The sequence below is a fragment of the Eutrigla gurnardus genome (assembly GCF_963514095.1).
Source record: "Eutrigla gurnardus genome assembly, chromosome: 5".
Taxonomy (NCBI): Eukaryota; Metazoa; Chordata; class Actinopteri; order Perciformes; family Triglidae; genus Eutrigla; species Eutrigla gurnardus.
Genome location: NC_139919.1, coordinates 31,051,358 through 31,074,172, shown reverse-complemented (window position 1 = coordinate 31,074,172; position 22,815 = coordinate 31,051,358). Strand labels below are relative to the sequence as shown.

General features: G+C 48.0%; 2 protein-coding genes across 3 annotated transcripts in view; both read left to right on the top strand.

Moving 5' to 3' along the window:
* The first annotated feature begins 7,237 nt into the window (after positions 1-7,237).
* Positions 7,238-12,021, top strand: sil1 (SIL1 nucleotide exchange factor). The gene is made up of 12 exons (XM_084009939.1): positions 7,238-7,352; positions 7,705-7,809; positions 8,332-8,470; positions 8,588-8,693; positions 8,953-9,058; positions 9,228-9,314; positions 9,989-10,084; positions 10,183-10,304; positions 10,669-10,765; positions 10,928-11,092; positions 11,177-11,341; positions 11,422-12,021. The coding sequence occupies exons 2-12, from the start codon at positions 7,744-7,746 to the stop codon at positions 11,617-11,619; spliced, it is 1,347 nt and encodes a 448-aa protein (XP_083866065.1). The 5' UTR covers positions 7,238-7,352; positions 7,705-7,743; the 3' UTR covers positions 11,620-12,021.
* A 344-nt stretch (positions 12,022-12,365) lies between these two features.
* The window catches only part of uvssa (UV-stimulated scaffold protein A), a 25,346-nt gene continuing 14,896 nt past the window's right edge, over positions 12,366-22,815 (top strand). The window contains exons 1-8 of one of the 2 annotated variants that reach the window (XM_084009874.1): positions 12,366-12,531; positions 13,604-13,733; positions 13,878-14,031; positions 14,580-14,756; positions 15,142-15,262; positions 15,352-15,654; positions 16,078-16,187; positions 16,279-16,407. In XM_084009874.1, coding sequence (XP_083866000.1) covers positions 13,624-13,733; positions 13,878-14,031; positions 14,580-14,756; positions 15,142-15,262; positions 15,352-15,654; positions 16,078-16,187; positions 16,279-16,407 — 1,104 coding nt within the window. In that variant the 5' untranslated portion in view covers positions 12,366-12,531; positions 13,604-13,623. The remainder of the gene's footprint in view (positions 12,532-13,603; positions 13,734-13,877; positions 14,032-14,579; positions 14,757-15,141; positions 15,263-15,351; positions 15,655-16,077; positions 16,188-16,278; positions 16,408-22,815) is intronic. The other variant, XM_084009873.1, reaches the window with a different exon arrangement.

Here is a 22,815-nt window from a genome sequence, read left to right as displayed (position 1 = left end):
GTAGAGACAGACAGGCTACCAGTCTATCACAGGGAGACATGTAGAGACAGACAGGTAACCAGTCTATCACAGGGAGACATGTAGAGACAGACAGGTAACCAGTCTATCACAGGGAGACATGTAGAGACAGACAGGCTACCAGTCTATCGCAGGGAGACATGTAGAGACATACAGGTAACCAGTCTATCACAGGGAGACATGTAGAGACAGACAGGCTACCAGTCTATCGCAGGGAGACATGTAGAGACATACAGGTAACCAGTCTATCACAGGGAGACATGTAGAGACAGACAGGTAACCAGTCTATCACAGGGAAACATGTAGAGACAGACAGGTAACCAGTCTATCACAGGGAGACATGTAGAGACAGACAGGTAACCAGTCTATCACAGGGAGACATGTAGAGACAGACAGGTAACCAGTCTATCACAGGGCTGACATGTAGAGACAGACAGGTAGAGACAGACGGGTAACCAGTCTATCACAGGGCTGACATGTAGAGACAGACAGGTAGAGACAGACAGGTAACCAGTCTATCACAGGGAGACATGTAGAAACAGACAGGTAACCAGTCTATCACAGGGAGACATGTAGAGACAGACAGGTAACCAGTCTATCACAGGGAGACATGTAGAGACAGACAGGTAACCAGTCTATCACAGGGAGACATGTAGAGACAGACAGGCTACCAGTCTATCACAGGGAGACATGTAGAGACAGACAGGTAACCAGTTTATCACAGGGAGACATGTAGAGACAGACAGGTAACCAGTCTATCACAGGGCTGACATGTAGAGACAGACAGGTAGAGACAGACGGGTAACCAGTCTATCACAGGGAGACATGTAGAGACAGACAGGTAATCAGTCTATCACAGGGAGACATGTAGAGACAGACAGGTAATCAGTCTATCACAGGGAGACATGTAGAGACAGACAGGTAACCAGTCTATCACAGGGAGACATGTAGAGACAGACAGGTAACCAGTTTATCACAGGGAGACATGTAGAGACAGACAGGTAACCAGTCTATCACAGGGCTGACATGTAGAGACAGACAGGTAGAGACAGACGGGTAACCAGTCTATCACAGGGCTGACATGTAGAGACAGTCAGGTAGAGACAGACAGGTAACCAGTCTATCACAGGGAGACATGTAGAAACAGACAGGTAACCAGTCTATCACAGGGAGACATGTAGAGACAGACAGGTAACCAGTCTATCACAGGGAGACATGTAGAGACAGACAGGCTACCAGTCTATCACAGGGAGACATGTAGAGACAGACAGGTAACCAGTCTATCACAGGGAGACATGTAGAGACAGACAGGTAACCAGTCTATCACAGGGAGACATGTAGAGACAGACAGGTAACCAGTCTATCACAGGGAGACATGTAGAGACAGACAGGTAACCAGTCTATCACAGGGAGACATGTAGAGACAGACAGGTAACCAGTCTATCACAGGGAGACATGTAGAGACAGACAGGCTACCAGTCTATCGCAGGGAGACATGTAGAGACATACAGGTAACCAGTCTATCACAGGGAGACATGTAGAGACAGACAGGCTACCAGTCTATCGCAGGGAGACATGTAGAGACAGACAGGTAACCAGTCTATCACAGGGAGACATGTAGAGACAGACAGGTAACCAGTCTATCACAGGGAGACATGTAGAGACAGACAGGTAACCAGTCTATCACAGGGCTGACATGTAGAGACAGACAGGTAGAGACAGACGGGTAACCAGTCTATCACAGGGCTGACATGTAGAGACAGACAGGTAGAGACAGACAGGTAACCAGTCTATCACAGGGAGACATGTAGAAACAGACAGGTAACCAGTCTATCACAGGGAGACATGTAGAGACAGACAGGTAACCAGTCTATCACAGGGAGACATGTAGAGACAGACAGGTAACCAGTCTATCACAGGGAGACATGTAGAGACAGACAGGCTACCAGTCTATCACAGGGAGACATGTAGAGACAGACAGGTAACCAGTCTATCACAGGGAGACATGTAGAGACAGACAGGTAACCAGTCTATCACAGGGAGACATGTAGAGACAGACAGGCTACCAGTCTATCGCAGGGAGACATGTAGAGACATACAGGTAACCAGTCTATCACAGGGAGACATGTAGAGACAGACAGGCTACCAGTCTATCGCAGGGAGACATGTAGAGACATACAGGTAACCAGTCTATCACAGGGAGACATGTAGAGACAGACAGGTAACCAGTCTATCACAGGGAGACATGTAGAGACAGACAGGTAACCAGTCTATCACAGGGAGACATGTAGAGACAGACAGGTAACCAGTCTATCACAGGGAGACATGTAGAGACAGACAGGTAACCAGTCTATCACAGGGCTGACATGTAGAGACAGACAGGTAGAGACAGACGGGTAACCAGTCTATCACAGGGCTGACATGTAGAGACAGACAGGTAGAGACAGACAGGTAACCAGTCTATCACAGGGAGACATGTAGAAACAGACAGGTAACCAGTCTATCACAGGGAGACATGTAGAGACAGACAGGTAACCAGTCTATCACAGGGAGACATGTAGAGACAGACAGGTAACCAGTCTATCACAGGGAGACATGTAGAGACAGACAGGCTACCAGTCTATCACAGGGAGACATGTAGAGACAGACAGGTAACCAGTCTATCACAGGGCTGACATGTAGAGACAGACAGGTAGAGACAGACGGGTAACCAGTCTATCACAGGGCTGACATGTAGAGACAGTCAGGTAGAGACAGACAGGTAACCAGTCTATCACAGGGAGACATGTAGAAACAGACAGGTAACCAGTCTATCACAGGGAGACATGTAGAGACAGACAGGTAACCAGTCTATCACAGGGAGACATGTAGAGACAGACAGGCTACCAGTCTATCACAGGGAGACATGTAGAGACAGACAGGTAACCAGTCTATCACAGGGAGACATGTAGAGACAGACAGGTAACCAGTCTATCACAGGGAGACATGTAGAGACAGACAGGTAACCAGTCTATCACAGGGAGACATGTAGAGACAGACAGGTAACCAGTCTATCACAGGGAGACATGTAGAGACAGACAGGTAACCAGTCTATCACAGGGAGACATGTAGAGACAGACAGGCTACCAGTCTATCGCAGGGAGACATGTAGAGACATACAGGTAACCAGTCTATCACAGGGAGACATGTAGAGACAGACAGGCTACCAGTCTATCGCAGGGAGACATGTAGAGACAGACAGGTAACCAGTCTATCACAGGGAGACATGTAGAGACAGACAGGTAACCAGTCTATCACAGGGAGACATGTAGAGACAGACAGGTAACCAGTCTATCACAGGGAGACATGTAGAGACAGACAGGTAACCAGTCTATCACAGGGAGACATGTAGAGACAGACAGGTAACCAGTCTATCACAGGGAGACATGTAGAGACAGACAGGCTACCAGTCTATCGCAGGGAGACATGTAGAGACATACAGGTAACCAGTCTATCACAGGGAGACATGTAGAGACAGACAGGCTACCAGTCTATCGCAGGGAGACATGTAGAGACAGACAGGTAACCAGTCTATCACAGGGAGACATGTAGAGACAGACAGGTAACCAGTCTATCACAGGGAGACATGTAGAGACAGACAGGTAACCAGTCTATCACAGGGCTGACATGTAGAGACAGACAGGTAGAGACAGACGGGTAACCAGTCTATCACAGGGCTGACATGTAGAGACAGACAGGTAGAGACAGACAGGTAACCAGTCTATCACAGGGAGACATGTAGAAACAGACAGGTAACCAGTCTATCACAGGGAGACATGTAGAGACAGACAGGTAACCAGTCTATCACAGGGAGACATGTAGAGACAGACAGGTAACCAGTCTATCACAGGGAGACATGTAGAGACAGACAGGCTACCAGTCTATCACAGGGAGACATGTAGAGACAGACAGGTAACCAGTCTATCACAGGGAGACATGTAGAGACAGACAGGTAACCAGTCTATCACAGGGAGACATGTAGAGACAGACAGGCTACCAGTCTATCGCAGGGAGACATGTAGAGACATACAGGTAACCAGTCTATCACAGGGAGACATGTAGAGACAGACAGGCTACCAGTCTATCGCAGGGAGACATGTAGAGACATACAGGTAACCAGTCTATCACAGGGAGACATGTAGAGACAGACAGGTAACCAGTCTATCACAGGGAGACATGTAGAGACAGACAGGTAACCAGTCTATCACAGGGAGACATGTAGAGACAGACAGGTAACCAGTCTATCACAGGGAGACATGTAGAGACAGACAGGTAACCAGTCTATCACAGGGCTGACATGTAGAGACAGACAGGTAGAGACAGACGGGTAACCAGTCTATCACAGGGCTGACATGTAGAGACAGACAGGTAGAGACAGACAGGTAACCAGTCTATCACAGGGAGACATGTAGAAACAGACAGGTAACCAGTCTATCACAGGGAGACATGTAGAGACAGACAGGTAACCAGTCTATCACAGGGAGACATGTAGAGACAGACAGGTAACCAGTCTATCACAGGGAGACATGTAGAGACAGACAGGCTACCAGTCTATCACAGGGAGACATGTAGAGACAGACAGGTAACCAGTCTATCACAGGGCTGACATGTAGAGACAGACAGGTAGAGACAGACGGGTAACCAGTCTATCACAGGGCTGACATGTAGAGACAGTCAGGTAGAGACAGACAGGTAACCAGTCTATCACAGGGAGACATGTAGAAACAGACAGGTAACCAGTCTATCACAGGGAGACATGTAGAGACAGACAGGTAACCAGTCTATCACAGGGAGACATGTAGAGACAGACAGGCTACCAGTCTATCACAGGGAGACATGTAGAGACAGACAGGTAACCAGTCTATCACAGGGAGACATGTAGAGACAGACAGGTAACCAGTCTATCACAGGGAGACATGTAGAGACAGACAGGTAACCAGTCTATCACAGGGAGACATGTAGAGACAGACAGGCTACCAGTCTATCGCAGGGAGACATGTAGAGACATACAGGTAACCAGTCTATCACAGGGAGACATGTAGAGACAGACAGGCTACCAGTCTATCGCAGGGAGACATGTAGAGACATACAGGTAACCAGTCTATCACAGGGAGACATGTAGAGACAGACAGGCTACCAGTCTATCGCAGGGAGACATGTAGAGACAGACAGGTAACCAGTCTATCACAGGGAGACATGTAGAGACAGACAGGTAACCAGTCTATCACAGGGAGACATGTAGAGACAGACAGGTAACCAGTCTATCACAGGGCTGACATGTAGAGACAGACAGGTAGAGACAGACGGGTAACCAGTCTATCACAGGGCTGACATGTAGAGACAGACAGGTAGAGACAGACAGGTAACCAGTCTATCACAGGGAGACATGTAGAAACAGACAGGTAACCAGTCTATCACAGGGAGACATGTAGAGACAGACAGCTAACCAGTCTATCACAGGGAGACATGTAGAGACAGACAGGTAACCAGTCTATCACAGGGAGACATGTAGAGACAGACAGGTAACCAGTCTATCACAGGGAGACATGTAGAGACAGACAGGTAACCAGTCTATCACAGGGAGACATGTAGAGACAGACAGGCTACCAGTCTATCGCAGGGAGACATGTAGAGACATACAGGTAACCAGTCTATCACAGGGAGACATGTAGAGACAGACAGGCTACCAGTCTATCGCAGGGAGACATGTAGAGACATACAGGTAACCAGTCTATCACAGGGAGACATGTAGAGACAGACAGGTAACCAGTCTATCACAGGGAGACATGTAGAGACAGACAGGTAACCAGTCTATCACAGGGAGACATGTAGAGACAGACAGGTAACCAGTCTATCACAGGGAGATATGTAGAGACAGACAGGTAACCAGTCTATCACAGGGCTGACATGTAGAGACAGACAGGTAGAGACAGACGGGTAACCAGTCTATCACAGGGCTGACATGTAGAGACAGACAGGTAGAGACAGACAGGTAACCAGTCTATCACAGGGAGACATGTAGAAACAGACAGGTAACCAGTCTATCACAGGGAGACATGTAGAGACAGACAGGTAACCAGTCTATCACAGGGAGACATGTAGAGACAGACAGGTAACCAGTCTATCACAGGGAGACATGTAGAGACAGACAGGCTACCAGTCTATCACAGGGAGACATGTAGAGACAGACAGGTAACCAGTCTATCACAGGGAGACATGTAGAGACAGACAGGTAACCAGTCTATCACAGGGAGACATGTAGAGACAGACAGGCTACCAGTCTATCGCAGGGAGACATGTAGAGACATACAGGTAACCAGTCTATCACAGGGAGACATGTAGAGACAGACAGGCTACCAGTCTATCGCAGGGAGACATGTAGAGACATACAGGTAACCAGTCTATCACAGGGAGACATGTAGAGACAGACAGGTAACCAGTCTATCACAGGGAGACATGTAGAGACAGACAGGTAACCAGTCTATCACAGGGCTGACATGTAAAGACAGACAGGTAGAGACAGACGGGTAACCAGTCTATCACAGGGCTGACATGTAGAGACAGACAGGTAGAGACAGACAGGTAACCAGTCTATCACAGGGAGACATGTAGAAACAGACAGGTAACCAGTCTATCACAGGGAGACATGTAGAGACAGACAGGTAACCAGTCTATCACAGGGAGACATGTAGAGACAGACAGGTAACCAGTCTATCACAGGGAGACATGTAGAGACAGACAGGCTACCAGTCTATCACAGGGAGACATGTAGAGACAGACAGGTAACCAGTCTATCACAGGGAGACATGTAGAGACAGACAGGTAACCAGTCTATCACAGGGAGACATGTAGAGACAGACAGGTAACCAGTCTATCACAGGGAGACATGTAGAGACAGACAGGCTACCAGTCTATCGCAGGGAGACATGTAGAGACAGACAGGTAACCAGTCTATCACAGGGAGACATGTAGAGACAGACAGGTAACCAGTCTATCGCAGGGAGACGGATCATAAAACATGTCACGGTTGTTTGTTGATTGTATTTGAGGCAGAAATCCTCATATGACACTGGCTTGACGTTTCCTCGCTGCGCCTCCGCACCAGCAGGTGGCGGCAGAGCGCGTGTCCAAGCCTCTACACCAGCTTTCTACAGAGGAGGAAGAGAACGACGTGGACCAATGAGAGCCGACTTTGAAGTGACAGTCGGAACCCTTCAGATGGATGCGGGAACCGGCGGTGTCTCTCTCGTGTCTTCTATCTCCGTTTACACGTCACTGAAACGTCACTGAAACCGGTGAGTTGTTGCTGAGCTAACGAGCTATCATCGCTGTGTTGTTAGCTCCATAGACATATGTAGTGTGTGTATATATATATATGTCTATGGTTAGCTCGCTGTGTTGTTAGCTATGTTGTTAGCTGGCTGTGTTAGCTAACTAACAGACACGCTACTGTACCTCCTCCCATCGCATCCGTGACGTCAGTGAATCTACGTAACTTCAGCTACGTTCAAAGTCGTTCATCTAACTGTATCAGCAGGACTCCGTGCTGAACGGAACAGTTCCATAAAGTAGCGTAAAGAGACTGACGTAACGCGGCTCCGACGTTACGTAGCTCTGACGTGTGTGTACACATGTGTGTGAACGCAGGTGGTCCGAGTCGGCTAAGTTCCGGGTCTCTACGTCACCATGAGGCTGACAGCTGTTCTCCTGATGCTGCTCGGCTGCTTCATGGTCAGCGTTCCTGCACACAAGGTGAGTTATGTTGTATGATTTTATTATTACACAACACTGTTCCTCCAGTGAAGACAGCCCATTTATTATTATTATTATTAACATTATTATTATTTATTATTGATAACAATATTATTATTAACATTATTATTATTATTATTATTATTATTATTTATAATTAACATTATTATTAACATTATTATTAACATTATTATTATTATCATTATGCTATTTCTTTCCCCATAAATACCTTTGAGAAATATTTGTGTTTTCCTTTACATTTTAAAACTAATATCTGTACTTTCTACTTCTTACATGTTCAAAACAGCCTCTTTACTTTAGTTTTAATGCATTTCAGGGGATATTCCTTTATTTTTCTTATTAATATGATGTCAGATTCAGTTAGACTTGCAAACACACAGTCAGTAGAAATGTCCTTCATAGGGATATTTTCTACTGCGAGTACATTTCAGAGCCTCTACTTTTACACTTTCACTTGAGTGAAGAAGTTGAATCAGTGCTGTTCTGTGTTTGTGTGTGTAGTCCGACTCTGCCTTAACTGTGGTGGAGAATACAGAAGGAGATGGAGGAGGAGGAGGTGAAGAGGAGGAGGCTGCAGTTGAAGATGAAGGAGATTTAGAGACGGTCCAACCGACGGAGGAGTGGCAAACGCTCAAACCAGGTGAAGTACTAGAGGGTGAACTGGTTCTTTGATGTAGTCAAAAACATTGTATTCTTATTGTGTGTGTGTGTGTGTGTGTGTGTGTGTGTGTGTGTGTGTGTGTGTGTGTGTGTGTAGGCCAGGCCGTCCCAGCAGGTTCCCATGTGAGGCTGAATCTGCAGACTGGTCAGAGGGAGGTCAGACTGGGAGAAGAGCAGCTTAAATATGTGACGCAGGAACACGAGTACGTCGTCCAGAAAAACTCCTTTAGTCTTTAAGATCCTCTACATCGTCTTTTTTTACAAATTCTTATTGAAATTATACAACATATAGTAATCATTTTATTTTTGTTTAAAAATAAAATTAAACAAACAAAAAAAATAATAACATTAATAATTAAAAAAATGAAATAATATATCGATCATCTACATGTTTAAGGAGCAACGCCGCAGGTCACATGATCAGGGTGGTTTTAAACACTGAGTAAAGGTCTGTCTCTGCAGAGGGACGGATGGGATCCAGTCCACCTTCAGTCACGATGAGCTGAAACGGGCCATGAAGAGGATGAAGGAGGACCTGAACCCTGCAGGCGGAGACCAAGACCAGCAGGTAACAGGTTTTATTTAGGTGCTTAGACCTCGCCAGTGTGTTTCTACAGGAGTGTAATACCATCTGAGATACTACTTCACACGATGAAATGTCCCTTTGAAACGTATGTTTTCATGAGATTCTTATTTCTTCTTGGTGACTAAACAGCGAATGACTCTCGTGTTGGCAGGACTCTGTGGCGTCTAAGTTCCGTCCTCTGGAAGAGTTGAAGAGAGACCTGGCTCAGCTGGACCTGCTGGTGGAAACCGATGTTCAGGTGCATCATGGTCGTCCAAGTCATCGTGAAGTCATTTCTTCAGGGACCTTTTATTACACGTAGCTTGTTCAAGTATTCCTGTTTTTAAACTTTTCACATTGACAAAATTAAGATTTTGCAGAAATCAGAGAAAACAGAGGAATCACTAAAATGAGTAAACGCTGTTCCACCTTAATTGTCAGTCTACCTTAAGTGAGCATGGGCCGAAGTAGTCGCTAACTTTGCTGCTAACCAGGCGGCGACCTTCGATTCTGAAAAGTGAAGCCAAACTGAAGTGCCTTAAACTGCCATTCTCTCTGCTGGCCACCAGGGGGCGACTCCTCTCTGGTTGTATAAAAGTCTATGAGAAAATGGTCCTACTTTTCTCTGCTGGCCACCAGGGGGCGACTCCTCTCTGGTTGTATAGAAGTCTATGAGAAAATGGTCCTACTTCTCTCTGCTGGCCACCAGGGGGCGACTCCTCTCTGCTTGTATAGAAGTCTATGAGAAAATGGTCCTACTTCTCTCTGCTGGCCACCAGGGGGCGACTCCTCTCTGGTTGTATAGAAGTCTCAGTCCTCCCGGTCCCGGTGATCTCCTCAAAGCTTTAACATAGGGTAGCGTTTTTTGAAGACGAGTGAAACTAGCCGCTGCAGGATGCGTTGTAACCGTGGTGTGTGTGTCGTGGCGTTCAGGTCATCAGGCGCCTGCTGGACCAGTTTAACAGCAGCAACTCGACTACGGAGCAGAGGCTGAGCATCCTGCTGGAGCTGGAGTACCTGGTGCATCAGGTACCCGGACCATACACATCAGAACCTTCAGGTCAGCCTCCAGACGTGATCTGAGATTTAAGTGTGTGTTTGTGTGTTTGTGTGTGTGTGTGTGTTAGGTGGATAACGCTCAGACCTTGTGTTCCATGGGGGGTCTCCAGCTCGTTCTAGACGGTCTGAACAGCTCTGACTTCAGGTTACAGGAAAGCTCGGCCTTCGTCCTGGGATCCGCTGTGTCCAGGTACAAACAGCTGCATGTTCATTGTGTTTCAGAGGTGACTGAGGAGTTTAACTCAGCATCATAGTGACTGATAGGAAGTGGACAACAGGCTGAATAATAATAATAAGAAGCAGACACAAACTAACAACAACGATGTGCATGAATGCAGAAACAAAAGCAGCTACACGTCGAAGCGGGAGCCGCTGTGACTTCTGCAGGGTTCGTACGGGTGCTGGAAATCCTTGAAAACACTTGAATTTTAGATCTCCATATTTGAGGGACTGGAAATGCACCTTGAAGTGCTGGAGAAGTACTTGAATTTGCCTTTGGGAAGGTGGAGGAGCCCTGCCTCTGGTTCACTACGCGTGTTTGTGTGTTCCTGCAGTAACCCGCTGGTCCAGGTGAGGGCAGCAGAGAGCGGTGCTCTGCAGATGCTCGTCAGCGTTTTGGCGACCGCTCAGCCGCTCCACGTCAAAAAGAAGGTAGGAAACATGAACTCACTCACTGGTGAAGAGCTCCATGTAGATGCATTTAATTGAGCTGTGTGTGTGTGTGTGTGTGTGTGTGTGTGTGTGTGTGTGTGTGTGTGTGTGTGTGTGTGTGTGTGTGTGTGTGTGTGTGTGTGTGTGTGTGTCCTCCCTCAGGTCCTGTTTGCAGTGGCCTCCCTCTTACGTAACTTCCCCTACGCACAGCGCCACTTCCTGTCACATGGGGGGCTGCAGGTCCTGTCGGAGCTGTTCAGGGCCGATGGAGGCGGAGTCCTGCGTACGCGCATCATCACCATGTTGTACGACATGATCAGTGAGAAGGTAAGGAGGAGACTTGAAGGGGACTCCACTGGTTGAGGATCCGGAATGGGAGTTGCTAACTGATACTGGTCCCTGCTCCCCCAGGAGCTGGTCTCTCAGGCAGGTCTGGACCTGGTGCTGGATGCCTCCCATGAGCAGCGGGTGCGTCAGTACTCGGAGGTGTCTCTGCTGGAGGAGCTGCAGGAGAAGGGCTGGTGCAGTCTGGTGCCCCAGCTGCTGGAGGCCACGGAGCACGACTACAGGGAGAAGGTGGACCAGCGTCTCCTTTAAGAAACTAATGATGTGTGAAATGGACCTGTTCTAAGTCTGTTCCTCGTGTTTCCTCTCAGACTCTGAGGGCTTTGTTGGCGATGGCTCCGGTGTGTTTGGACCAGTACCGCTCGGACGGATCCCTGCTGGTCTCTCTGCGCTCCCTCAGGGACCAGTACCAGGAAATGGCCCAGTCGGAAATGATCGTCGGGGAGGAGAACGACTACTATGCAGAGATCGTAGAACTTATAAACGCTCTACAAGTCAAAATGAATTGATGCCGTGATTGCACGGCGACTGCAAGGACTCATTCTGAGTTCACACCAAATGCCAAAGAGAATTTTCGGCGCGATCTCGCACGAACGCAAATATGTGAAAATGTGCTTTGTGTTTGGTGTGGACCGACTTTATAGACTGTGGGGATGAATTAACCAGCGAAGGACGAACTCCACTGCCAGGACAAAGACTGTTCCTTTGAGGACACAAATGCTGGGCCGACCCGCTACACACTGGATTATTAGGTAGTTTGAACTCAAGCAGCCAAGATTTCATTGATGGCCTTTTTTTGGAAGTGGGTGGGGATCAAAATAAAGTATTTTATTTTGAGTGTTGTCATAGTAAAAGTATTTTTTTTACTTTGTGATCATAATTTAAGAATAAATGAATTGCATAAAATTGCATTTTTTTTTTCTGTTGGGTTATTTATAACATTTTATATGTATAAAATATTATATATAGTATTTATAATATATTATATATGTATTATACAGTATTTATGATGTTATATATATCGTATATATATTTTATTTTTATATATATATATATATATATATATATATATATATATATATTCTTTTACTTTACAAGTATATTTTGATTCTTTCAATAATGTGTATTGTTTTGTTTTCTTCCTTAACCCTTGATGCTGTTCCATTTATCAATATGTCAAAATAAGATTATTTTTCCAATGAAAAATATACACAATGTTATGTATTAAAACAAAAAAATGTTTTATTCTGAAAAGTCAAACCGGTAGTAGAAGCAGCTAACGGAAATAGACGAGATTCCCGGAAGACAATAAGCGGTGGTTGTGTTTAATCGTCTGTACGTGGATGGACTGCGGGTTTCGGTGGTCAGTTAGGACATATAACGCGAGTTTCAGGACATTTAATAAACCAAGCTACGAACTGGTACGTGATGACGTAGAAACAGGGCTGTTAGCATCCTAGCAGCTAGCTTAGTGACAGCACTCAGCTAGCTGCTTTAAATTCACTTCCAACGCAACGTAGACGTGAATACGTCGTTAAGATAAGAGAGCGTTGTAGATGTGTGTATATTATTTAATTATTCGTAAAGTCTAATTCACTTATAAACTTCAAAATATGTTTTCTTCCTGTTTATACTGTAAATACAGCTCGTGTTTTAGCCCCCATGTTTCATGATTACAGTCTATACATGTGACGTTACGATACGAAGCCTATATTACTATGACGTAACACAAACGTTACTATAGACAGGGCTGGTACGGGTGCTTGAAATCCTTGAAAACACTTGAATTGTAGTAGTGTTGCGTTTTCCAGGTTTGAAAAGTGCTTGGATGTAGAATAAAGTGTTTGAAATGTGTGTTCTGTGTGATGACATCTATGATAGAACAGAAGGGGCTGGAAAAGCATGGAGATGCACCTGGAAGTGCTTGGAAAGTGCTTGAATGTGACTTTGGAGAAGGTGGAGGAGCCCTGTTTATATAGATGGCAGAGTAATGTTACTCCATAATGTACTAAATATATAATAAAGGTATAGCAGATGTTTCATTCTTTGCGTCTCCATGTCTCCGTCACACGTGTAGACTTCTGTGTTCTCAGAAAACACGTTCAGTAGAAATACCGTGTTTTGCTGAGGATGGCCTCGGGGCTGGAGAGTTGCTTTATGTCATGACTGAAGATTTAGTTTAAGTATGGAATAGGAGGAAGGAGCAGAAATGCTTCTTCCTACTCCTTTTCAAACTTTAATTTACATATTTATGTTATTTATTTGTTCTCCATTATTATGGGCTATTTTTTCCCATTAAAATCTATTTTATTGATTATATATTTCTTAAATGTTCGAAATAAAGTGTATTCTATTCTAGCTGACTGAGTTTCCCCAGAGTTCACATCCATGTCTGTCAGATTCGTGCAGATGTTTTTGGGTCATGTCCTCGCTGGGTGGTTTGTGTGGACGAGGACTTCCCTCCAGGTGAACTCACCGTCTCCGTTCTCACAGGTGTGTGTGGAGGACGGGTGATGGAGTTATCTCAGAGGGACCGGCTGTCGGAGCTGGTGGAGGAGCTGACGACGTCGGGACAGCCGCAGCTCAACCAGGACAGGATGAAGGAGATCAAGAAGATCTGCAAGTATGTCACCGGCTGGGTTTCTACCAGGAGAGATCAACCAGGCTCACAGCGCCGTGTAGCCGGGCTCGCTGGGAATAAGCAAGATTTCTCAGGTTAAACAACTCGTGAATAAGTCTGTGTGTACCCCCCCTCCCCCCTCCACAGAGCGTCTGATGACTGCATAGACCACGTTTACCACTCGGTGATGTCACAGCTCAACCAAGAACACGCTGAGGTCCGACTGTCCGCCTTCCAGATCGCCAGCGAGCTCTTCTCCAGATCACACCACTTCAGAACGCTGCTGGTGGACAACTTCCAGGTACTATATATATATATATATATATATATATACATGATCTAACAGAAAAGAAGATCTCCATATCTGAGGGACTGAAAACAGCATTTCCTGACATTTCTTTATGAAAAATGCCTTTTGATGATGAACAGATGATGAAAATAGTTGGTGATTATATTTCTGTGGATCTGTTAGTGGAATTAGTTTTCCTTTCATTTGTGGTCCTTCTGTAAAAAGCTGTCTCCAAACATCATGTTGGTTGTTTAGAGGACAATAACATCTCATTTAATGTGATGAACAAGTGACATCATAAGTAGACTGAATACTGACCATTGGATTGATACAAATATGGAGTTTACCACAGCTGGAAGGGGCTGGAAAAGCATGGAAATGCACCTGGAAAGTGCTTGAAAAGTGCTTGAATGTGACCTTGGAGAAGGTGGAGGAACGTATGTATAAACGAATGTATTTCATTCATTACTGGGATCGTAGGGCAGCTGTTAAGTGTGTCTAGCTTCCTCCCTGTGTTCTCCTCCTCCTCGGGCCTAGAACTGATCCCTCCTCTCCTGCAGGAGTTCTTGGAGTTGACGGTAGAGACCGACTCGGAGCAGCCCCTCCCCCCTCCCAAGGAGGTAGCCAGGAAGCTGAGGTCGCTGGCCACCCAGACCATCCAGTCGTGGCAGACCTCTTATGGGACCGCGTATAAGAAGTTAGCGCTGGGCTACCACTTCCTCAAGCAGGTTAAGAAGGTACGATCGAAACAAACGGGTGCAACAGCACGGTATATCTCATATCAGACTGTGAAAAAAGCAATTCATGTAGAAAAAATAATCCGATTTTGTGGGGTTTCCAAAAAAACACTGACAGTGTCATTATCGAAACGAACCGGCGTTTGACGGGTTACAATTCTGGAAACAAATTCCTATTTGCTAGTTATGGTCAGGACTGGAGTTGGTTGAAATGCTTCACTAAGTGAAAGTGTAAAATAATATTAATATACAACTATGGCAGTGGATATCTTGCCCTCAGGACGTCGTAGAAACATTTTAAAAAAGGATGCTCCAGGGTTAAAGAGGACCTTTTGTCGTCTGAGGTGATCCACCTGTGAGTGATGTCATGCTTGCACCTTGCCAGGTGGACTTCCAGGACGCCGAGGCCAGGACGGTAGCAGAGAGGAGGAGGGAGGAGGACAGGCAGAGGAAGATGGCGAGGATCTACAAGGAGAGAGTGGAGGCAGCCTGCGCCGACATGGAGGGTGGGCGCCACGTCGCTCAGCAACACCGCTGCTTCACACCCGGCTCCCTGAAACCCTCGCCATCATCTAACGTGTTGCTTCCTTGTCAGAATCGCACCAGGAAATCCAGGCCACGCTGACGGAGATGGAGTCCTGCATGAGCCTGCTTTTACCCGACTTTGACATCGCCGACATGCAGACGAGCAGCAGCAGCCCTCCAACGTCCAAATCAGCGGGGGAGGAGGAGCCCGGCTGCAGCAAAGAGCTGGAGGATGGAGGAGTGAAGGAGGAGGAGGAGGAGGAGGAGGAGAGTAGTGAAGAAGAGGAGGCAGAGTCTCACTGTGAAGATTCGTTTATACGGACCTCTGGGCTCATCTCTCACTCCTACAGTCTGGACCTGAACCTCAGTCCTGGTGGGTGCAGCTCTCACACACTGCACTGGTGTCTCCCAGCCTGCTGTCAGGAAACACATGCATGAACACAGCCGACATGAGTGACCATTAAAAGTCCATGATGTCCCTGGTGAGACACGGACCGTGTTACACACTCTCTCCTTTCATTGTTTGTTTTTGACGGTCTCTTCACTAACAATGGAAAATATGACCCCAGATAATGATCTTAGAAAGTAACATCTGGCCTATTTTCTTTGTATTTTAGGGGTTTGTAGAAATCCATGTTCTGTGTTGGTACAGGCTGAGAAGAGCTGCTGCACAGCCTGATGGGAAAATAATGAAGTCCTGTAAACATCTCTTTAACTGGTGATAAATGAAATGTCTGCAGTGAGTTTACTAGAAATGAAAAACTCCATTCTTTCCGGTTCCTCGTGTGTGTTGCAGGTCTTCACGTTAAGGAGACGGAGGATAACGAGGCAGTGGTTTCCACGGTGATAGACCTCCATCGGCTGATCGTAAACAAACACCTACCGGCTGTGCAGAGCTGGGTCCGGGTCAGTACCAACACACTCGAGCCTTGTGGAGAGGAAAGCCTGGGATCGGGTTCACCGGATCCTGACCGGGTTCCTGTCCGTCTGTGTGCAGGTCTTCACCAAGTCTGGCGCCGAGGAGCAGCTGCTGAGGAGAGCTCTGGATCTGAAGAAGACTCTGGAAGCCGCCCTGCAGAAACACCAGGAGCTTCACATCGACTACAAGAGCCGAGTGCGCAGAGTGGTGAGTGACAGCAGTGAGCTGGTTCACCTCGTCATTCACCAACAGGTGGCGACGGTGAGAAGACGGCGCCCTCCTGTATTTATACAGGATTTCCTAGTATAGCGTTTGGCCAGCAGGTGGCAGTATCCTACCACAGATCAGCAGCATCACTCCAGATGGTCCAGATGTGGACTGTGAATTGTACTTTCATCCCGGGGGTGCCGTAGTTTTCATTTTTGCACCATCTAGTGTCCGTTTAAAGAACTGCAGGTGCAGATGTTTGTCACCACCGTGCAAAGATTTAAAAATCAGTTGATGTTGGTGATTTTTCATGATCAGAATAATCAGGAAAAATAGAGCCTGGTTTAAAAAAAAAACAGAATAAAAAAATACATTTGTTTATGAGGGGGAGACTTTATGATTTATGATCTCTTCCTGCCGTCTTCTTCCTTTTGTCCTCTTCCTGTCTTCCTCTTCCTTTTGTCCTCTTCCCATCGTCCTCTTCCTGTCGTCCTCTTCCTGTTGTCCTCTTCCCGTCGTCCTCTTCCTTTTGTCCTCTTCCCGTCGTCCTCTTCCTGTTCTCTTCCCGTCGTCCTCTTCCTTTTGTCCTCTTCCCGTCGTCCTCTTCCTGTCGTCCTCTTCCTGTCGTCCTCTTCCCGTCGTCCTCTTCCTGTCGTCCTCTTCCTGTCATCCTCTTCCTTTTGTCCACTTCCTGACGTCCTCTTCCTGTCATCCTCTTCCTGTCTTCCTCTTCCTGTCTTCCTCTTCCCGTCGTCCTCTTCCTGTTGTCCTCTTCCTTTTGTCCTCTTCCTGTCGTCCTCTTCCTTTTGTCCACTTCCTGTCATCCTCTTCCTGTCTTCCTCTTCCTGTCTTCCTCTGCCCGTCTACTCTTCCTGTTGTCCACTTCCTGACGTCCTCTTCCTGTCGTCCTCTTCCTGTCTTCCTCTTCCTGTTGTCCTCTTCCTTTTGTCCTCTTCCTTTTGTCCTCTTCCTGTCGTCCTCTTCCTGTCTTCCTCTTCCTGTTGTCCTCTTCCTTTTGTCCTCTTCCTTTTGTCCTCTTCCTGTCTACTCTTCCTGTTGTCCACTTCCTGACGTCCTCTTCCCGTCGTCCTGTTCGTGTCTTCCTCTTCCCGTCTTCCTCTTCCAGTCGTCCTCTTCCTGTTGTCCTCTTCCTGTCGTCCTCTTCCTGTCTTCCTCTTCCTGTCTTCCTTTTCCTATCTATCTCTTTCTGTCGTCCTCTTCCTGTCATCCTCTTCCTTTTGTCCACTTCCTGACGTCCTCTTCCTGTCATCCTCTTCCTGTCTTCCTCGTCCTGTCGTCCTCTTCCCGTCGTCCTCTTCCTGTTGTCCTCTTCCTGTTGTCCTCTTCCTTTTGTCCTCTTCCTGTCGTCCTCTTCCTGTTGTCGTCTTCCTGTCGTCCTCTTCCTGTCTTCCTCTTCCCATCGTCCTCTTCCCGTCGTCCTCTTCCTGTCGTCCTCTTCCTGTCTCTCTCTTCCTGTTGTCCTCTTCCTGTCGTCCTCTTCCCGTCGTCCTCTTCCCGTCGTCCTCTTCCTGTTGTCCTCTTCCCGTCTTCCTCTTCCCGTCGTCCTCTTCCTGTCGTCCTCTTCCTGGCGTCCTCTTCCTGGCGTCCTCTTCTTGTCGTCCACTTCCTGACGTCCTCTTCCTGTCATCCTCTTCCTGTCTTCCTCGTCCTGTCGTCCTCTTCCCGTCGTCCTCTTCCTGTTGTCCTCTTCCTGTTGTCCTCTTCCTTTTGTCCTCTTCCTGTCGTCCTCTTCCTGTTGTCGTCTTCCTGTCGTCCTCTTCCTGTCTTCCTCTTCCCGTCGTCCTCTTCCTGTCGTCCTCTTCCTGTCTCTCTCTTCCTGTTGTCCTCTTCCTGTCGTCCTCTTCCTGTTGTCCTCTTCCTGTCGTCCTCTTCCCGTCGTCCTCTTCCTGTCGTCCTCTTCCCGTCGTCCTCTTCCTGTCGTCCTCTCTGAGTGTCTGTCTCAGCGAGCTCCCAGAGGGAAGTGTGATGGAGAGAGAGGGACAGAGGATGGAAATATTAATAGTGAAGACATTTGGGGAGGTGAGATAGCGAGGGCCCGTCAGGATGCATAAGGCATCAGAGACGGGGGAGGAGGAACTGGGGAGCCAGGGGGCGATGTAGCCATTGGTTCCCTTCAGCAGCACTAATGGCAGCTGATAGGTCCACCCGGCCGTCCGGAGCTCAGCGCGTCCTCCTGACGGGGATACCAACCAGCCAGGGCGGAAGCCTTCCCCTCACACGTCATCGTTGATTGGAGGGCTTTAATTGGTGTGAGCGTGTAACGAGCTGCTGCAGGTGAGCAGCCGAGAGGACGCTTCAGCTCTTAAAGGGCCGGCGAAGGCAAACGGCTTTTCTGCGTCTGGGAGAAAAAAGGCCTAAAAGTTTCAGCGTGTGAATCCATCTTTAGCTGAACAGAGCGGCGGAGTGACAGTGACAGAGCGCCGGCCGTCTCGCTCTGCCTGGTTATCACTGTCAGAGACCAGTCTGCTGCACCAGCAGGCCCAGCGCCGCGATAACCACACAACTTACAGCCCCTTTATCATAATTAGCTTTTCCTTTTTAGCCTTAAAGGCCTTCCATTATGGGTCCTTCTCTATCGGCCCGCTGACACACCACACGATTGCTTTCTCTCTCCGCGGGCCTCAATGAGGCTCCCAGAACGGGAGACGGGAGGAGAGGAGGTGTTATGGAGGCAGATAGAGAGGAGGCGGGAGAGGAAGAAGCATCTGCATCCACTCACACGTCCTTCAAAACAGTCTTCCTGGTTTCTCATGTCTGACTGCTGAGTGTTTGCTGTGAGCAGAATTTCATAAAGCCAACATAGAAGTGAACAAGTTCCTGATGGTCTCAGTTCCAGACCTCTGTAGGGGGGTCCAGACCGGGGTGCAGACCTCTGTAGGGGGGTCCAGACCTCTGTAGGGGGGTCCAGACCGGGGTGCAGACCTCTGTAGGGGGGTGCAGACCTCTGTAGGGGGGTCCAGACCAGGGTCCAGACCTCTGTAGGGGGGTCCAGACCTCTGTAGGGGATCCAGACCGGGGTGCAGACCTCTGTAGGGGGGTTCAGACCGGGATGCAGACCTCTGTAGGGGGGTCCAGACCAGGGTCCAGACCTCTGTAGGGGGGTCCAGACCGGGGTGCAGACCTCTGTAGGGGGGTCCAGACCTCTGTAGGGGGGTCCAGACCGGGGTGCAGACCTCTGTAGGGGGGTCCAGACCTCTGTAGGGGGGTCCAGACCGGGGTGCAGACCTCTGTAGGGGGGTGCAGACCTCTGTAGGGGGGTCCAGACCAGGGTCCAGACCTCTGTAGGGGGGTCCAGACCTCTGTAGGGGATCCAGACCGGGGTGCAGACCTCTGTAGGGGGGTTCAGACCGGGATGCAGACCTCTGTAGGGGGGTCCAGACCAGGGTCCAGACCTCTGTAGGGGGGTCCAGACCGGGGTGCAGACCTCTGTAGGGGGTCCAGGGGGCTCCCCCAAGTAAATGTGTTAATAATTGAAAATAGGAAATATACTTAAGCATAGTTTACTTTACAGTTGGTCTAGATAGTAGCTCACATTAGTCCAGAGACCAGACCAGACTATGTGGAGGAACCAGAGACTGTCTGTGGTCCCCCAGATGACTAGATAGTAGCTCACAATAGACCAGAGACCAGACTATGTGGAGGAACCAGAGACTGTCTGTGGTCCCCCAGAGGTCTAGATAGTAGCTCACATGAGTCCAGAGACCAGACCAGCCTTCTTGTCCTGAAGCGGCTCTCTTCCAGAGGACTGACTACATCTGAAGGCAGGCTTCAGTATGAGCTACGACCAGGAGAATCCCATATACATCCATTGAGCGCCGCGAGCTGAAAACACAAAACATGGAGCCGGGAAGGATAAGACACGCAGACTTATTTGAACATATCTGTTTTTTAGAGTGTATTCAGTCACTCCGGGCTCCATTCATACAGGCCCAGGCCTTGTTTACTGCTGATAACCCATCTTATCACAGCACAATGGATGTGGCCGCCTGTTTCTCACTGGAGATAAACAAAGAAAGACTATCCCTCTATTGCTCTCCTCCAACGCTGCCTCCTTTTCATTTGCACATTCATTTCCTGGATGTGTCTCATCGTACACCAGTGATACGTTCCTCTGCTGCTCCGCGGGCCTCCGGTCCTCATCCATCCTCATTATGCATTATGTTCACCCGCCGCTGCTTTACTGCACCTTCAGTGTTCTTTCATTACTGGAGTACGTACAGGAAGTGAGGACGTGGTCGTGAATTAAACCTACAAAGGGAATTGGAAAGCAGTAAAGAATTTAAGAGGAAAAAAGAGCTTTAAAAAGCCAGTCTGTATGTATGCTAGCCCAGCTAAGAGGAATGCTTAAGAACGGTACCTGCAGTGTGTTATATGTGTGTGTTATATGTGTGTGTTATATGGTAGTCTGATAGGAACATGCAGAGTGTGGAGCTCGTCCTTATTGTTTTCCAGGCACACGAAGCTGGACTCCACCAGCACTTTGTTCTTGATGTCATGTCATGGTGTTGTCGTCCACTAGAACATGTGCTCTGCACAGAGAAGTGTGTTGCACGTTCTCTCGGGTTGAGGAGTGTTGTTGTGAACAACCCAGGATGCGTCGGTTCGTAGTTGTGGTTTTAGAAATGACTCCCTGTAGTCGGTCGAGTGTCCCTGGTGTCCCTGGTGTCTGTTTGTGTCTGGCTGGGTACTCCTGAGACCCCTGGACCAGTCTCAGGGCCAAACTGCACCCCCCTCCCCCCCGGGTGTCTTTGAAGGGCCCTGCACCTTCTCTGGACATCCCAGCTGTCCTCCCACAGCGTCAGGCGTCCTGGGTGAAATGAAGAGCAGCAGTGTGTAATTCCACGGCGGCAGCAGGCCGAGTGTATGATAATGACTGTTTTGATCACGGATTGAGACGGACCGGGAGGGGGAACCGAAGTGGACAGCTGAGAATAAGCCGGGTGACAGGGGAAGGTTTGGGAAGCTCTGGGCTGGCTAATAGACCTGCCAGCCTAGGTTAGTGGAATAAAGATGTCACCCTATACATCATATAAGCTGACTGCTCCCCCGAGACAAAGGCTGCGTCTATGTGTGTGTGTTGGGGGGGGGGCAGCGAGAGTGGGAAGCTTTTTTCTCATTAGCGTGGGATCCCGTGGGATCCTCTCTGGGTAGTGATGAACCGGAGTGCAAGGTGGTAATAGAGATGTGGGTTGTTGTGGCAAATCACAGCCGTGAGTAGGTCAGACTGCTCTGGAAGCCGGGGCCTAATTAGTAGTTTGTGAATTTGTTGAAATCAATCAGTGACAGAAAACTTCTTTCAGCAGGACTGGAGGAAATAACGTGGGGCCGATTTATACGTCAGGCAATGTAATGAAGTCACTCGGATACAAGTGGGCATCCAAATATAACCTGCATTTAACAGGAGTGGTTATTATTACAATGTCCTGATGATGTGCTCATTCTATACAGTTTGTATTCCATAACTTATTTTAAAAGGTTTCCCTTACAAAGTCTCACAAAGTCAAATATTAAGTGTCCCCAAATTTAAAGAGAGAAGTAGGACCATTTTCTCATAGACTTCTATACAACCAGAGAGGAGTCGCCCCCTGGTGGCCAGCAGAGAGAAGTAGGACCATTTTCTCATAGACTTCTATACAACCAGAGAGGAGTCGCCCCCTGGTGGCCAGCAGAGAGAAGTAGGACCATTTTCTCATGACTTCTATACAACCAGAGAGGAGTCGCCCCCTGGTGGCCAGCAGAGAGAATGACAGTATAAAGGCTTCACTACCCCGGAGTACGTTCAGGAGACTCCACACAGCTTCCTAATCTACTTCAGCTTTTGAGATCCAGTTAGCCCCCCCCCCCCTCCCCCCTTTCCTTTAAAGTCATCTACAGTAAGTCCTGGATTGACCTTTGACCCCCCCCCACCACCAACACTGGCAGGTTCTGACTAGGAGGTCCTGCAGCACACATTATCACTTTGCATATTTTTTGTATAGAAACTGCGTCGTCTTCTTGTGTGTGTGTGTGTGTGTGTGTGTGTGTGTGTGTGTGTGTGTGTGTGTGTGTGTGATTCATGTGTAATATTCTCAGGGAGAGTGTGTTTATGAATGCATGTGTGTGTAGTGTGTTCATTAAGCTAACCGTTGCTCTCTCTTAAGGGAAATGTCTGCTGATAATGACGGCATTAGAGGCTCGCCGCCTTCCCACAAGCCTTTCTATTTCAATCTTTAATGTAGAATGAAATCATCTAGAGTGTGTGTGAGTGTGAGTGTGTGTGTGTGTGTGTGTGTGTGTGTGTGTGTGTGTGTGTGTGTGCCAGGTCAGCAGCTATATTAACTTGTCAGGGGAGACAATGGAGACATCTCCTCAGGCTTTTTCACCTCCTTGTGTTCTCCTCCTCTCCTT